Here is a 17,231-nt window from a genome sequence, read left to right as displayed (position 1 = left end):
GTGCAAGATACATTCATTGGAAATCAAGTAGAAGTGTCAAGTACACACAACACCACTGCTTGATTTTCATTGTGCATTAAATAAGAGGAAATGTCCGTATTTTGTAAAGTATATATCAGTTAGGTCTCTTTACCAAAAAGTGAGACCTCATAATGACAATATTTTTATTCAGTTTACTTCAGTATTAAAATGAAGAGAGCATCACTCACATCTGATTCCAGGCGTCTGGTCCACTGGCAGTGAGGCTGCTCTCAAAGTATGTGGTTATCAATTTGATTCCCGGAATCAGGTATTCAGTGATCATTTCTGGTATCGTCTCATTGATCACACTCTCAGCTCTCTTGATGATCTCCAGTGAAATTATGCGTGAGTTGGTGAAGTTCATGTCTGGCTGGAGAATGAGTGTAAGTGAGTTTTGCACAATTTCCTGGATGTTCTGCTCCACAGACTTTGAGAGAGGTACATTAGCTGCTGTCAGGATCTTCATTGCACTTTGAAGTGTTTCCTCAAGGGCATCCAGGAAGTCGTCACTCTGAAGACCACCTGGTTGCTCTGCTGCCATTAGAGCCTTACTCAGGGACTGGGTGAAGTTGCCAGCGAGGGAGAGGAAGGCTTGTGGCTCACCATTGAGAAACTGAACAATTGTCTGCAGAAGGTGGTGGATGTCTTTTAAGGGAGTGGAGACATTGGTGTTGTTTCCCCATTTGAGCATGCTAGAAAGTACCAATGGGACTTTTGGGTGCTTCATCCATCTCTGAATGATGTCAAGGTAGAGCTTAATCTGATATCCAACCACATCAAGAACTGTTGTGTTGAACAGCTCCATACCTGCAACATAATTCTCAAACTCCAGGTTGCCCTTTATGAGTCTGAATAGATGGTGGGCAATCTCAACTGTTGCATGGCCAATTTCTATCACCTCAGCACCATCTATTGGGTGTTGGATGTTGCTCATTAGATACTCAATTTTGTTTGTCAGAAGCAATTCAAAATCTGCCTGCTCCAACTGCAGCTTCACCTGCATTAATGTGAGTTGTAAGAATGGCTGGAAGGGTTCTGCAATTGAGCTCTCCTTGGTGATGTTTGTCAGTCTCTCCAGGTACCAATGCACCACCTGCAGATACACTTTCTGGGCATGAATTGGGTCTGTAGCCAATGTAGCATTAAAAAAAGGGCTCAGTGCTTCCTGGTTGGCAGCCAGTTGTATCAAACCCTCTAACACCCTGATTTCTGTTATAACCTCAGGAGTGAACAGGTGGTTGCGCTGGAGAGCCATCTTAACATTGGCCAGGGTTTTGTTAAGGGTGTGTAGGACCACTTCATTTGAATCAGAGCTGAAGTTTGTTTTGAGGATATCCGTTATTGTTTCATTGATGATTTGTGGGATGAGGTTGAGGATCTCTGTCTTGTTCTGGAGATTAGGCAGCTGCTTTAGGACACTGGTGACCCCAGCAGTCAGTTCATCAACACACTTGGGTGCCACCATTTGATCTTGCTGGAGTTCAAAACAGTTCTCGATGATGTTCAGGTACAGTTTGATTTGTTGCTCAGCAACGTGAAGAGCAGTCATGTTGAACAGCTCCATACCTGCAACATTATTCTGAAACTCAAGGTTGCCTTTTATCACTTTCAAAAGATGATGAAGAATCTTGACAACAGTTTGGCCAATTTTACTCACTCCTGCACCATCTATTGGGTGATGGATGTTGTTAAGTAGATACTCAATGTGGTTGCTCAGAAGGATGTTGAAATCTGCCTGCACCAGCTGCAGCTTCACTTGCATTGTTACCAGGCGTAAGAATGGTTGGACGAGTTTTGCGATTGAGCTCTCCTTTGTGATGTTTTTCAGTCCTTCCAGGTACCAATGCACCACCTGCAGATACACTTTCTGAGCATAAATTGGGTTTGCAGTCAATGTAGTATTAAAAATAGTGCTCGGTGCTTCCTGATTGGCAGCCAGTTGTATTAGACCCTCCAGTACTCTGATTTCTGTCATAACCTCAGGGGTGTCCAGATCGTTATGCTGGAGAGCCATCTTTACATTGTCCAGGGTTGCGTCCAGGGCGTGTATGATGGCTTCATTGGGATTGGAGCTGAAGTTTATTTTCATGACATCATTGATTGTGTTGTTGACGATTGAGGGGATCAGGGAAAGGATGGCTGTTTCATTCTTCAGTTCAGGGAGCTGTGTTAAGACACCGGTGATCCCGTTGATCAATCCCATAACACACTGTGGTGCTGCCATCTGGTTGTGCTGGAGTTTGAAACACTTTTGAGAGTTTATCACATCCATTATTTTTTCCTGTAGTTCATCGATGTTTGCAGCACCAAATAGTGAAGTCAGTTCTTTCAGGTCCTCCAGAGTGAGGTTTGACTGTTTCAGTGCAGTCTGGACATCAGAGATGGTTATATTTGGCATAGCTGTGACCAAGCTAATGAATTTCAGAGCTTGTTGGAATGTTTTCACATAGGCAGCATCACGTGGTGACAAGAGGAGTGAGAAGAATGATGAAGCGATCTCCTGGTATTCCTCTCCATCTGGCAAGGGGTTGGGCGCAGTGATTTTGACACCAACTTTAGCTCCACTTATCATCTCTAAAATCTGATCCAGAAATTCAAAGATGTCTGAGATTTCACTCAAGCAGTCTTTGCCTGGTGCACATTTAGCTAAAACATGCTGGAGAGCTTTGAATTGCTGCAGAAAGTCAGCTGGCAGAAATTTTTCAAATTTCTTGATGATAGTGTCCAGCGCATCATCTGGTCCGGCTTGAATTAGACTCTGAATTTTCTCTGGGCTGAGGAGGTCAAAAATTTCCTTGAAAGCAAGTTGGAGGTCTATGTTTTGTGCAGCACCCAGCTTCCCATTTGGTAACAGTGACTGGTGGACTCCTTCAAGTCTGACCACAGACAAGATGAAATTTTGAAGCTGACGTATGTACTGGAGAATGACCCAAGTTGGGTCACCGTTTGGATCTATCACTGACTCTACAAGCTCCATGGCACTGAGGATGGTCTCTGCTAAGCCTGATGAGGTCTGGTTTGTGAAAGGTCTGATAGCTTCTTTGAGACGGTCCACATCCTCAGAGTCAAAGTAGCCTGCGTAGGAGAGAAGAGTGCCTCCCATGTTGTTGGGGAGATGAATGCTGAGGTTACCTTTCAATGAGAGAAAGCGCATTATCAGTCGCCCAAGTTCAGGCATGCCAGAATCTGTCTCATTGAAGGTAAAAATGTGCTGATTTTCCCTCAAAACTTTGATGGCAGCATGAAGCACTGTGGAGACATTGAAGGGACTGTCACTGAAGATCAGGGGCAGCAGAGGTGCCAGACCACTGGAGTGTAACAGGTCTGCAGCAAGAGGCTTTATGATGCCAAGGTCAGCGATGTCTTGGTCAGTAAGCATGGAGGTTTTATTTATGAAGCTCTGAAGGTTCTGCACCAACGTGATGAGGAAGCTGGAGAGTCCATCACCACCTTTGATGTTTCCTTTCAAAAATGATCCAATGGCAGACTTTAAGGCATCTCTGTACAAATTCTCCAGCAGATTCACAACTCCTTTGAGGGAGCTGAAAAGAAAAGAGACAAGAGGGACATTTTTTTTAACAAATATTCTGCTTCAGGTATTAAATACAACAAACAGGTACAAAATAGGTTGTTTTTCTCTTTTGAGCTGCAAGAAACAAATGAGACAACTGAGCGTATCCCCTCAGGGTCGGGAGCCAGGGGAAATCAATGACTATTGGGGAATTAACTGAGCTCAAATCACAATGGCTTATGTAACACAAGCTAGAGGCACAGTACTAGAAAGCTAATAAATTAATATGATCAGTGAAGGGAGTTTAAAAAAACATCAATAACAGTCAAGAGATAGGAACAGTCAACATCCTACAAACAGATGTAAGTTAATGACAAGCCAATAATTTTACTCCACAGCATACACATCAATCCTTGGTTCAGTGAGATGTAATTTTAAGTACATGCACTTACTTTACCACCACGTCTTGGTCTGCTGACATCAGAGTCTGAGTCAGTTTTTTAACAAACTGAGGCCAGATGAAGTTTGAATCTGTGTGGCAATAAATGGTGAAGTACAATATATTAGCAAAACCTAGAGAAGAAACTTAAACATAATAAACAAAAACTTTAAAGAATTGCATATATATCATATTGTCCAAATTTCATAACTTGGTTTTGAAGGCTAAAAGTTGTGTTCACATTTTAAGAATGCTCGTCAGCGTTTGTCAACTTAAGATATATTTACTACATGTTTAGTTCACTGAGCCTGTCCAGGACGACAAAGAGGACTTATTTAGATAAAAGAAAGCAAAAAATGGAGAGTAGAAGATGTGTAATAGACGTTGGAAGTATTAGAAATGCAGGATACAAATTAATAGTAAGCAACCAAAAACATTATTAGAGTTAAAAGTAATTATTGTATGGATCAACGAAACAGTTTTACTGCCCAACCAGTTTGATGAGAAATTAGTTGAGTCATTAAGTCTGATGAGAGGTGTTTGTACTTCAGTTGGGAGAGTTTTCTCTCCATAAGTTATGCTATGTTGAAAGATAACTTAATAGTAAAAGAAAATAAAAAGAATACAAAAAATAACAAGGTGAGCTCACAATTGTGTGGGGCTGGTTCACCAGGTTTGTACATCAAAACCCAGTTTACCATGTGGACGTAGTCCTTAACCTCAGGCCACAGGTTACTCTTTTCAATTGTTTCTCCCAAACGAACCATAAACAGGAAGGCACTACAGACGAAATGAGAAAAAAGTAGAATCTGTTATAAGTTGATGAAATGTAAGTAACACAAAGAGCATAATGAGAGGCTACATTTAACTTCAACTACATTTCCTCACTGGAAAAAGATCTTTGAGGACCTGACCTTAATGTAGTAAGTTCAAAGGCATTATTTCCACTATTTAAAGACTAAAATAGGAATATCTTTAAGAAAATCTAATCTCAAATCAATAATCTGTTTTGATCTAAGACCTGCATGCTATATTTGACACTACTCTGGAATGAAACCCTGCAACCCTTTTTTGAGACCTTTGTTGTAGAGTCTCAGTCACATTATCGGTGCTGTTGTCAGGCATCCAGTTCATCCAGTATGCTCCACCCAGCTCTTCAGCCAGTGTTCCCACAAGCTCTATGAACTGCACACTGTTGTTGAACATTTTCTGCCATGTGGAGAGGATCACAGAGATAGGGACTTTGATGACTGTAGCACTCAGTATGGTGCTGTTGAAGTCCTCTGCCTGTGGAGAGAAAACATGATACACATGTCAATGTTTGTATAAAACCCCAGAGCTTATGTAGATGTAGATTTTAAGTACATAATATATCAAGCATGAGTATCTTAAACCACAAAGCCATGGCAGCCCTCCATAATTTGTTAGCATATAAAAATGTGCAAGGTACAGGTAGACTCAAATTTGTAGAAGTCTCTGTAAAGTCATGCATCTCTAAACACAGAACAGGTAAATCCTTCAATAAAGGTAAAAACAACAAAGGGCTATCATGTAGTGTTAATCTTAAGCTGATAACAGAAATCACTCTGAGATTCAGAATCACATCACTTGACGTTGAAACTATCCAAGCGTAGCCTCACCGATTCAATAAGTGGCACCAGAACCTTGAGTACGGCGTGCTGCAGGTTGGAGCCGTTCTTACAAATTAGTGACGTGAACCCCTGAATCTGCACGGTCTCAATGTTCAAGAGCCAGTCAAAGGGTTCCAGCACATCCTCACATGTTAAAGAGTCTGATTCCAGAACCTGGTTAAAGAGAGACCGAAAGTACAGATGAGAAGATAAAAGTTTTAAGACTTCATTGTTTTCTATCCTGAGTGAAAGAATCACACATGCCCGGGAGCTGTCATCTTCGCTTATGACTGATGAATATCACAACACAATGAATGACGGATGTTCAATGAGGCATGTAAGCCTCTTGTCTTCAGGTACATTGATTGATATGTTTTTATTTAAGTTGTTCTGATATAGATTTATGTTCCTTTAAAGTGTGATGAATGTAAAATGTGAGCAAATTACATGGTAGATAAAATTCTGTCATGTTGGTTGTTTGCGTTTGGGTTTCTGTTTTTCATACTGAACTCTTCTTTTTTAAACATTTACATTTTGAACAATTAGATCCGATTATTAACAGCACTACAGGTCGAAAGACATCATAATAATCCTTAACCAGATAAATCAGTGAAAACACGAGCGGCATACCTTTATTATCACTTCCATCACACTGTCCAGGACACGGCTGAACCACATGCTCGCCTTGTCCTGGTCCGTCATCAACATCAGAAAGGTTTTTTTCAGTTGATCCGCATCTTTCAGGACATTGCCGATTAATTCTACACACCAGAAAAAGTTTATGATAAAGAGTTTGAAATCAGAGCCAGGGCAGTTATGAGAGACAGTTCTTTTTCAACACAGCTATAAAACATGACACACATGTGAACTCTTACGTCATTGAAAAGGCTACTTTACTTAGATTTCTGTTCTACAATACATAAAAGTGTGCCGTTTTAAAGTGTAACTTCTTCTATGATGAAGCAGTTTCTATCTTAAAGTAGTCCTTTGAGAAAGTGTATGCCCTTATTCCATCCACTCTCATGTTTTCAGTGTGTCTACAGCTGTGAGACATCAACCTAAGTGAAACCAAACAGCTCCTTTTAACTGAAATACATTTCCTGTGTGTTTAGTTCGGGATTTGATCTATCTGCTCCTGCTTGCTTATAATGGGAGTTGATACCAGAAGTTCAGTTTTTGTTGGTACCATTAGGAATACAAAGCCTCTTCCTTATAGTTTTAATACAATGTCAAATATTGTAATTTTTTCCAATGATTTCAGGAAAGAGGAAGGCCTCTTGCATCTCAATAAGAATGGGACCAAAATAAAATGTCTGTAGTACCAATCGAGTACAGCGTTTTGATACCTAAACTCATCCTTCTGACTGTAGGAGAGTAGAAGGGTAGGCAGTTTTCCACACTGGACATGAACACAGGATTGCAAGTTTATATAAAAATAAAATTGTTGAATTGAAAAACTTTGAAATTTCATTATCAAAAAAAAGATACTATTTATTACCACATTAACACACAAAATTACTGAAAACTGGTACCACTGAGTACGATACCGGTTGCCAGGTACCTGGCATTGGTACTGTACCGTTTCAGGTGTAAAAGGCACCCAACCCTATGTCTCACCGTCTACAGTCTCAAGGGTCAGTAACGCCATCTTCATGGACTGCAAGCTGGATCCTAGGACATTCTGGACAAGCACATCTGCTCCAGGCCATATCTTTATTATGTCCAACACAACTTCACCCAAGGCTAGAAACCTACCAATGAAGAAAGGTTGAACACAACGTGAAGAACTTTTACAGTTACTAGACCTTTAGATAGAAGAAGATAGAAGATAAATAGAGTTTTAGACATTTGAGGGTTTCATCAACTGGAGAATTTCAACAAACAGCGTCAAAGCTGTTTATGTAATACCCCACAGAACTGCACTTACAGCTCCTCCTCGATGTTTTGTGGTTGTGTTTCTACGCTACGCCGGGTCCTGGTGTTATGGGGGCCTCCCTGTCCTCCTGGGGACGATTCTCCCATCAGGCTTTGCAGTAGCTCTTTGACAAAGGCCACATCATGAGGAGCAACATGTTTGCTCCATGCCAGGAGAGCCTCCATGGGGAAAATGATGTTGAGAGGAAAAAGAAGAAGAAGAAAGAAGGTTTGAGATGTTTGAGATTTGAAAAATCAAACCAATCCAAATGTTTTTGCTTTCTTTTCTTGGTTTTTATCAAATTAACAAAGTGTGAACATTATTTTTTATACGTATAGTGGAAACTAAACTAAAAGTAGGGATAATATTGGACACCCATATCATTGCTGTATCAGCATTCCACTAATATTTGACGACTGACGGTCTCTGATCTGATGTCTGCAGCTTCTGATTAGAAATTATCTCATCAAGAAACACATCTACCATAAAAGCAGCACTAATTGGACATGTTTGACGTGTCTGTTCCCCTGATGCTTCCTGGGAAGAGCACTTGTTTGTTGCCATGGCCAACAGCTTTCTTGGACATAGACTAATTATTTGGTACACTCCGAGACTAATTGCTTTTGAAGGTGACACTTGAGAATGCAAATTAGGGGGAAGGACAGAAGAACACAAATGAGCATTGAAAAAGACTGTGAGACAATGAGAAGGGAAAATATCTCCCGCTATCTATGACTGAATGATTTCAAGTGTCTGTGATTCCTTCGTGATATCCATTCAACATACCTGCTGTGCAACCTTGTCAGGACTGATCCAGTCCAGCAGCATGTCCACTGTTTTCGTGGTGCAAGCTGCTGAAAGCCACATCGGGTTATTGGTATTGTTACACAGGTACATAAGCACCATTTTTCTGTCCATAGTCAGGGCAATTGCCTACAGGAGGGAGAGGAATGATGGGAGAAATGATCAAACGGCATCAAAGGAAGTGAGATTATCTCCATAAAGAACAAAAACCTGCAACAGATCACAAGCTAGCTTATAAAATTTCATTAACAATAACAGGTCAATACCTGTTAATGTTTTTAAAGCGTGTCTCGAGATAACGTTTGTTATGATTTTGCGCTATACAAATAAAGATTGACTTGAAATGATTTCAAGATTAAAGTATGGCTGTCACCAGAGACAGATAATCCAGTTTGGCAGCTTTGAATATAGAACCGCTGATTGAGTATATCATTTTGACATCTTCTACTGCGATGTGTAAATAAACAAGTCAGCAACAGCGTTTACGTCATGTTTTCTGAGTTTGAACTATGTAAATGTATAATAGGTCTTCATTTCTCTACGAGACAAGGGAAAGGTTTCAGAATGACTTGTCAGCACATACCTTCCTCAGGGGTATCTCAATCTGTGGCAGAGCCTCCCGCACTATTTGACTCAGTGTGTCATTGTGCAGTATCACAACCTTTTTGAGTGGGATGGACACATCTGCACAAAACCAAATGTCAGGGTCAGACGAGACACACCCTTGTGATGTAAAACTTGGCTGACTGCATTTCTTTGTCTGTACATCAAAGGTGAATCTTGTTGCAGTTGCCTTAAAGTTTGTGGTACAGGTTTTGTGTCTCAACCTGACCTTTCAAATTGGGAAATAACCAAGCAGCACAAATACACATTGAATCACTTCTTCACTTTCCTTTAACATAAGAAAACAAGCTTAAACTTTGTTAATAAACACTCTGGATGATATTCACTCTTCATGGTGGACACGTTACCTGGGCCTGGCCACTTCTGGGCATGGTGGATTATCTTGAGGCCAACAGAAAACACTGGTTCAAGCATAGAAAATGGGGCTCCAGCTTCAGGGAATTTGTTCTGGATGGTTTGCATGGCACTGGAGAAAACCAAAAAGGAAGATATCTGATATTAAAAGTGGGACACAACCTGCAGGATAAACTTGATACATCAAAAAATTTTACTTCCTGTTACTCAGATACTGTGGGTTATAAATAGAGCTAGACACAGATTTTGGGAGCTACTAACAATTCAGAGTAAACTGATGGATGCAGCAGTTGAACTGTAAATCAGATAAGGCTCTGTCTTAAACTACAGCACAGGTTTAGGTGTAAGACCAAGTGATGAAACAAGACCACCTTGGCTGCAGGGGGTGCCAAAATCTACGCAAACTAAAAGTTGAACAAAGTAGATTTCAGTTTCATTGTACCCTCATTGAGAAATAAAAAACACTTGTATTTTTTGAAAAATACTTTTAAGAAGAAGAAATAATGAAATTGAAGCCTGACAAAGAAGACGTAAACAGTTTTTAACCCAACTTATCATCAGGAAGAAATACATTCGTGAGAACACCCTCACAGCAGTCATGAATGTATGTTTCAAAGCTCTGTGTCTTTACCTTTGTATGCTGCTGATCAGGGACTCTGTGCTGTCAATCATTTTGTCAACAGAGCCAGAAGAGAAGACCTCAGGAAGAGCCAACAGGCTTTCCCACAGTGAAGTCTGATTCTGCAGCTGATCCAAGACCACAATGCCCATCCCAGCAATCGTCGCCATGTCATCTGGTTTTGTCTTGATCAGCTCCGACAGAACCTAAAAAAGCATGAGCAACAAAGGGAACATGTACAGATACGCTTTGAGTGATTAGCATCATTGCTTTCCTGACAACAACAAGCTGACGCATACAGGCAGAATCCCCTATACTGTACAGCATGTATGTTTGCAAACATATACACACACACACGCATACATACCCGGTCAAGCATGTTCAGAGTGGCTTCAAAGGCAGTTTCGTTGGACTTGCAGTAAGTTACAACACTTTGGGAAACGTGGCTGGATGATGATGTGTTAATCATGGACAGCGTCACAAAGCACATGACTTTCTTGAGCATGTCCGCTGACTCCAGATCTTTATGAAGAGTCACCTGTAAGGGATATGATTTCTATTTTATCTTAATGATTACAGCAACACAATTATTCAAAAAATACTTGGAAGTCACAAATTAAAACGTGCAACACACTGCAAGAAAAAGTTACATTGCTGGGGGTGCCAACGTTTACTCTTGGATTAGGGTGTGTCAATTAAAAGAGGACAAAGATCTTCTGTTTTGTTTCTTAAGAAGTGTGGGGTTGGGTTTGTTGTTATGGTTAGAGGATTAAAAACTTAAAAACTTAAAATGTATGATTCCAAATACTTGATTGTCAGCTACTAGAAAAACAGAAACCTGGTATCGGAATCAAACTTGTCCCTGCCACAACATGGACAATACTCACATTGTTTCCAGTTAAACTTGCATCAAGGTTCATGAAGGAGATGTTAAGATGTCTGCCTCCATTTGATGTACCTTAAATACAAGAACATGTTGACAAAATAAAAATACAGCACAAATATGGAGGGAAACTTTACAGGAAAGCATAGAAATGTGATGATAATGTTGATATGTGCGAGGGTAACATACCAACTATGTCCAGTAAGGTCTTAACCAGAGCTGCAGGTTCCTTTTTGGAGTCTTTTAGGAAAGGGATGTCGAATAAGTCTTTCCCACTCATTAGCCGTCCCCATTCAGAACTCCTCAAACTGTCATACAGAGTGAAAAGTTCAGGCAAAATAATTTTAAGATACCATCATAAATTCACAGACCTGTTAACAAAAGAGTATTTAAGAGCTGTCAAATGCTGTGATGAAAAATTAAACAGTCTTACGCTTGGTAAGAAAATATTTGTCATCTGGATTTCTTGGATTTACAGCCTCAAAGGCAAAATTCAAAGCATCGGTAGAGGAGTGCCAAACTGGTAACAAAGGCCAAAAACATAAAGGAAAACTACCAGATTAAAAATCTTCCATAACAGAATCTGGTAGAGCAAAGGCTGCTATGTAAGAGCAGAGGAGGGACTTTGTCTTTCCAGACACATAAAACACGACTGGAAGCCGCTCTGCTGAAGAACTGCTCAACATCACTCGTCACACCAGCAGGTTAGAGATTAGACAAACAGGTTTTTCTCTCAGCCCTTCATCAGGTATTTCAATCTTCAGGCTTTGGACACAATAGAGGAGAAAACACCCGTAAGCCACCTTGACTCTGTGATACCATAATTTAACCTTTAGGCTTCAATCAGAGAACCAGTGAAGACTGACCATGAATAAAGGGCTCGGCTTATGCTTATATAATGGCACGTGTTATTGCACATTTAAAGAAAATAAAGCAAACAAGTTAAAGACATCAGCTCTTTACAGCTTTGTAGCAGACAAGATAAGGAACAGGAATGGAGCAGTTTAGATGCAGGTCTGAAATATCTCTTTAAATATCAGACATTGTTGTTCAAATAGCAAATAATATAAAGCCATAGTGATAAACAGAGTAGGAGCACCTGTCATGTAATGAGGATCTGTGGTTTGTCTTTGATTCAGTCGGGTCCACAAGTCGTGATGTGTTGTGACAGTGGCTGTCTGTGTTGCACATGAGGGTCTGCAGGAAAGGGAAGAAGCCGGTGCTGGGTAGGTTTCGGGGTCCCACGTAACCTGAAAGAGATGTTCGATATTCAATTATGAAATGTTTTGTTCAGACCCTGAAGATCATGTCCTTTCCTTAGTTTACTGTTTCAAACTCAGAAGGAAAAAAAAACTTTGGGTAGGCAGAGAAAAACTGCTCATAAGGCTCAGAGGTCTAACACCATAAATTTAGGAGTTGTTTACCATTCTGATTTCAATTCAGTTTTTATACACATAATGTTGTAAGAGGTTTGCTCTTTTTCATTTTGAAGAAATCCCCAAACTTTAGATCTTTACTTAGAGAGAAATAAGCTGTTTTTTTTGCCGGTGGAATCAAAAAAAAAAGAAAAGTATTTTTTAGAAGATTTTAAACTGTAAGTAAATCTAATATTCTGGTCAACATTTTGATTAATTTTTGTATTTTGATGCATGTCTGACATCTTTAAAGACCCTAAAGTGACATGGGCAGATTTGATTAATAAACGAATATAATAATATATTTAAAAATTAATTTAAATAAGGGGGTTTCCATACACAGCAGATACCAACCAGTGCTCACAGGAAAACGTCTTTTTATTTTTAGGGTCCTAAGCTGAGGACACCTTCTAGCAAAGCAAGAAGGTGTCCTTGTATTTATCTTTTTTTTTTATTTTATTTGTCTAATTTTATTTATTTATTTATTTATTTATTTATTTATTTATTTATTTATTTTTCTATTTTTTAATGCTCACAGGAAAATTATTTTTTTATTATTTAGTTATTATTATTATTATTGGGTGCTCATGAAAAAAAAGGTTTTCTGTTACTGCCTCTCTTTTTTTATCTAACCGTTATAGCAGAGAAGTTAGCTGAGCTTCATTTCAACCTTGGACTCCATCATTAGGACATTAAAGTTTTGTGTGCACCTTCCAGCACATTCAAGAAAACCTCCCCCTTTTTTAAAGATGTATTTCACTTCCAATTTCTGTTTTGTTTGTTCCTTTGTGAGAAATAGAGGTTGGTGTGAAAGGTACTCTTTTAATTTTAAAACATCAGTTTAAGTTGGGTCTATGTAGAAAAAAAAGCTGTATGAAATATTAAGTTATTGCACTTTTTTTTTTTTTTACAATAATGTGAAATAAAATTAAAAATGAAAACGCCAGATTGTATGAAACTGCATTCTATTGTTACTGGTTAATCTGTTTTAACTGGATTTGTTCAAAAGGGATCACAGTTCTGTGTCCTCATTTCTTACTCATGTCTTTCAGGGTCATTTCTGATGAAAAGATCTAGTTTGTGCTTACTGCCATGTGCCTGTATCACTAGCATTGAAGTAACTTATACCATCCATTGTGTGAAACAATCCAAGCTGTTGCTTAGATTTCAAACAAAGAAATAAGGAAGTAAATATCATGTAGATCGGGTTCTTTTGAAGCTGATGTGACCAGACTTACCTTTCTGAATTCGTATCAGTTAAACTATTAACACAGAAAGTGATACTTCATCATGTCAGAGGGCAGAAAGGGACTGTTGGCTTAGCAAACAGACTGTTACGCACAGTTAGGACGTGTGGGGAAAACATTATGAAACCTTCAGCCTACACACTCACTCAAAGAGGTAGGTCACAAAAGACCACAGTGCTAACACTTACAGTAATGCAGCATAGGATTTCACATCGTGTTTACAGAGAGAGGAGAGGGAAACTGTAAATCACACTGACAATATGGCTCAACAAGACAAGGAGCTGGCTTTGAAAAAGGGAAATGAGTTAATTGAAACGAAAGGGACAGTGTTCTGGCTAATCAAACATTGTGAAACTATGTTAAGCTGTGGATCCTACAGGTTTATTAAACCACACTCAAAGAGGATAACTGCTGTTAAAGGATAGAGAGCATTATGGATCCAACTCCCTGTCACCCCTCATTCTTGCCTGTTTTCTTCTCTATCCACTGTCCTAGCTTCTCTGAATAAAGGCATAAAAAGCCCAAAAATAACTTTTAAAAATGTATTTCTCAACAATGATCACAAAGCTTGACATTCAAGCATTAAATTAATAATCTGTTTGTTAGTTTTTTCTGAGATCGATCAAGATTTGTTTTTTCCTGAGCTACGTTACATAACGTGAGGCCACCTCTGGTCATTTGCTCCAACCAGATGCTACCCAAGGTTTTGTTACCTGCTTTGGGTGTGGTCTACCACTGTTCCGGTTTCTGGTATGAATTAGCCACCAAACAGCACTTAACATGAGAGGGTAGGTCCTATTGTTCACGTCCGCTGAACTGATTCTTACCAGAGCACACGGGGGTTATTGTATTACATGGAAATCTTGACATCAATAGAATGTGAGCCAGAAAAAAAGACTGAACTGACAAAAAAAGGGAAGGGTTAACTAGTTGCAGTCAATGCCTGAGCTGAGCAGGATGTTGTTTCAGAAATAGTTACATTAAATGATGCTTTATATAAAGAAATTCTTCAATATAATATGTGATAAATATACTTGAATATAGTGAAACATGCAGGTGTCTTTAGAGATGCTGTTTAAAATGAGGCTGAGGCAATGATCAGTTGATGTAAAACTTATCAACACATGAAAAAAACAAACAGGTTTGATTGGGAGGTTTGTATTTTCTCTATTGTCTGCCCTTCCCTTTTTGCACAACAAACTTTTCCACTCTTATCTCTGCTCACATGTGGTGAAACAAAAGGCGGATCACACGCCACCCTTTTGTTACACACCTTAATCCACTTCAATCTCAAGTGATTGCCTGCATTTTTAAGAATAAAAGAGTTCAAGCACCACGTCAGACGCTAAGGGGAGGGTCCTAGATCTGAAGTACCAGAAGTTACCGCTGAACTGACATTTTGTTTACATTTATTGTGAAAGGGTGTAAGGCCGCAACCAATTGATCAAGGCTCCCAACAAAAAGCTTGTGGAACATGTCAGGTATGAACTTGAACCCATTTAGACCCAACCTTTAACCAGTGCCACAACCAGTAATCCGGAAACAACACAGAGGGATGAAAATTTGAGTTCTGATATAAATGATAGACATTCTGAATTTATATACTCCCATTATCATTTTGTTTTTGCACAGGGTACCTTAAAAGAGAGGTAAGAAACCCATTTAAATTTCTACTTTTTTAAGTAGAAGGCTTTGATCTGTTTTCTTAATCATTATTTTTAATCTGTACACTTTTGTTCACTATAAACATTATGCTCAGAACTGATTGTTTAGAAGTAAGACTACTTTTTTGGAAAAAAAAAAAAACACAAATACATGAAATTGTCAATAGCACCAGATCTAAGAACTTTTCCTAAAGCAGTTAATACTTACATGTGTCTTTCACAATGGGAGGAAACTGGTGTCGGGCCACAGCAATGATTATGAAGATGATCAGAGGCCAGACGACTAGAGTAAGGGACCATAACTACAAGAGAATTCATTCTGTTTAGTACTGCTAAAGTATGAGTATCCAAAGCAACATTTCTTGGGTTAATTCTCAGGCGATGGTAGATGTTAATATTTGACATAAGTGTGCCTGAAAGATCACTTACAGGCTGGCGGATGATTCCCAGCCCATTCTTCCAGAGAAGGAGCCTCAGCTGGTGGAGGAAAGCCATCTTTGGAAGAGGCTGAAGTGAAGAAAACAAGGATAAACAGTTATACCAGTTGATAGTTTATGTTTTGTGTGTCTTAACACTAGGCAAATGTTGGATTAAGGCAGAGCACTGATCCAACCTTTGATCATGGAAGAAGCAAACAGGTCTAAGTTATTAATCAGGTTTCATGAGGGGTCCTTGTCACCTTACAGTAATTTTGCATCACATCATTAAAAAATCTTTCAGTACATTTAAACAATTTGAGGTGACTTGACATTTCATATTTATTTTTCAATTCCATGACACTTCGGAGACAATATTGTGCTTTTTGATGTTTTCTGTAGCTAGAGTTAAAACTAGCTTCCTCTCTTTAAGCTGATATACACAAAAATGTCAAATAAGTTCCTTCTGTAAATAATATAAATAAATATAATTATAAATAAATAAAATAAATAAATATAATTATAAATGAATAAACTACTGAAAACTTCCCCTTTGAACAAGATTTTTTAAGTCCACGGCGCTGCTATTAGCTTTAACAGGTGTACAAATGAATTCACTCAGTGACAATAATTGCAGCTAAATTAATTTGTCAGTGCAATACTGAAGACCATATCTGTCATTTTATATCTCTGTGTCCGACTTTGTTTTTAGGCAATGCGTCACTGTTGAAGAAGTTAACTCACCTTTCTACGTCCGTCTGTAAAAAGTCCAATTAATCGCTAACTGTCGGTGTCTCGTGGGCTCTTGAGCAAAGACATGGCGCTAGGTGGGACCTAGCAGGATGCCTTTTCCATCAGTTGGTTATCGAATTTAAACAGAAAAAAAACACGGTCTGAAATAGAAAACACCGAGGTCCTTGTTCAGTGACAGTACAGGTTTTGAAAAAGTGTTAATACAAGCTTTGCCTCCTTGGTCCTTGTCCCATGTGAACAGCTCCACCTGCATGTGGGCAGGTAAACGTGAGGGGGCGTGACGCTGCTGACTGCAGGTGCCTGTTGTCTGCTCATAACAAAGGGACAGCAGCTTAAGGAAGACTGCTGGAAAAAAAAAAGACAAAACTCTGGGCTGCTTTTGTTTCAGCAAATTAGGATGTGATGTGTAGCCTCAGACTAATCAAACAATTGTATGAATATGGTGCTAATTGACTTTTACACCACATTACATTACATTACATCACACTTAAGAGAGGGTAGAACTAAAGAAAATCACGTTTGTCTGGTTTATGTTGACTACTTAACATTTGAACCATGCTGGTCACATTTCAAAGTTTGTTTGCCAATACGTCTGCCCCTATATCCCTGTGATAGTTATGCCCATGCATTGAGCACAAGTGGATGTGGATATATATATATATATATATATATATATATATATATATATATATATATATCTATATATATATATATATATATATATATAGATATAGATATATATATATATATATATATATATATGTATATATATATATATGTATATGTATATGTATATATATATATATATATATATATATATATATATATATATATATATATATATATATATATATATATATATATATATATATATATATATATATATATATATATATATATATATATATATAGATATAGATATATAATTTTTGGTC

The 17,231-nt window shown here is 38.6% G+C and overlaps 2 protein-coding genes across 2 annotated transcripts; both read right to left on the bottom strand.

The window, feature by feature from the left end:
• Positions 1-381: 381 nt before the first annotated feature.
• Positions 382-4,013, bottom strand: LOC141808678 (uncharacterized). Its single transcript, XM_074695352.1, has 3 exons — positions 3,985-4,013; positions 450-3,563; positions 382-391 (listed from the first exon to the last, which is right to left on the bottom strand). Exons 1-3 carry the CDS (start codon positions 4,011-4,013, stop codon positions 382-384), a joined length of 3,153 nt encoding a protein of 1,050 aa, XP_074551453.1.
• Positions 4,014-4,265: 252 nt separating this feature from the next.
• Positions 4,266-10,423, bottom strand: LOC141808677 (uncharacterized). Its single transcript, XM_074695351.1, has 12 exons — positions 10,286-10,423; positions 9,931-10,124; positions 9,293-9,411; positions 8,905-9,005; positions 8,304-8,450; positions 7,530-7,696; positions 7,220-7,353; positions 6,233-6,363; positions 5,612-5,776; positions 5,050-5,258; positions 4,621-4,751; positions 4,266-4,279 (listed from the first exon to the last, which is right to left on the bottom strand). The coding sequence occupies exons 1-12, from the start codon at positions 10,421-10,423 to the stop codon at positions 4,266-4,268; spliced, it is 1,650 nt and encodes a 549-aa protein (XP_074551452.1).
• Between the last annotated feature and the right edge of the window lie 6,808 nt (positions 10,424-17,231).

This window comes from Halichoeres trimaculatus, unplaced genomic scaffold (assembly GCF_033239565.1).
Source record: "Halichoeres trimaculatus isolate MK-OKI-2021-1 unplaced genomic scaffold, fHalTri1.1 fHalTri1_scaffold_19, whole genome shotgun sequence".
Lineage (NCBI taxonomy): Eukaryota > Metazoa > Chordata > Actinopteri > Labriformes > Labridae > Halichoeres > Halichoeres trimaculatus.
This window is presented reverse-complemented; position numbering and strand designations above follow the sequence as displayed.

What these genes read in the sequence shown, in the direction of transcription:
- LOC141808678 (XM_074695352.1), bottom strand. Translation starts at nt 4,013, where the DNA reads ATGTCAGCAGACCAAGACGTGGTGGTAAA. An exon ending in GACCAAGACGTGGTGGTAAA is followed by an intron (nt 3,564 to 3,984) that starts GTAAGTGCATGT and finishes TTTTCTTTTCAG; the next exon opens with CTCCCTCAAAGGAGTTGTGA.
- LOC141808677 (XM_074695351.1), bottom strand. Translation starts at nt 10,423, where the DNA reads ATGCTCAAGAAAGTCATGTGCTTTGTGACGCTGTCCATGATTAACACA. An exon ending in CTCTGAACATGCTTGACCGG is followed by an intron (nt 10,125 to 10,285) that starts GTATGTATGCGT and finishes ATGCTTTTTTAG; the next exon opens with GTTCTGTCGGAGCTGATCAA. An exon ending in CTGATCAGCAGCATACAAAG is followed by an intron (nt 9,412 to 9,930) that starts GTAAAGACACAG and finishes GGTTTTCTCCAG; the next exon opens with TGCCATGCAAACCATCCAGA.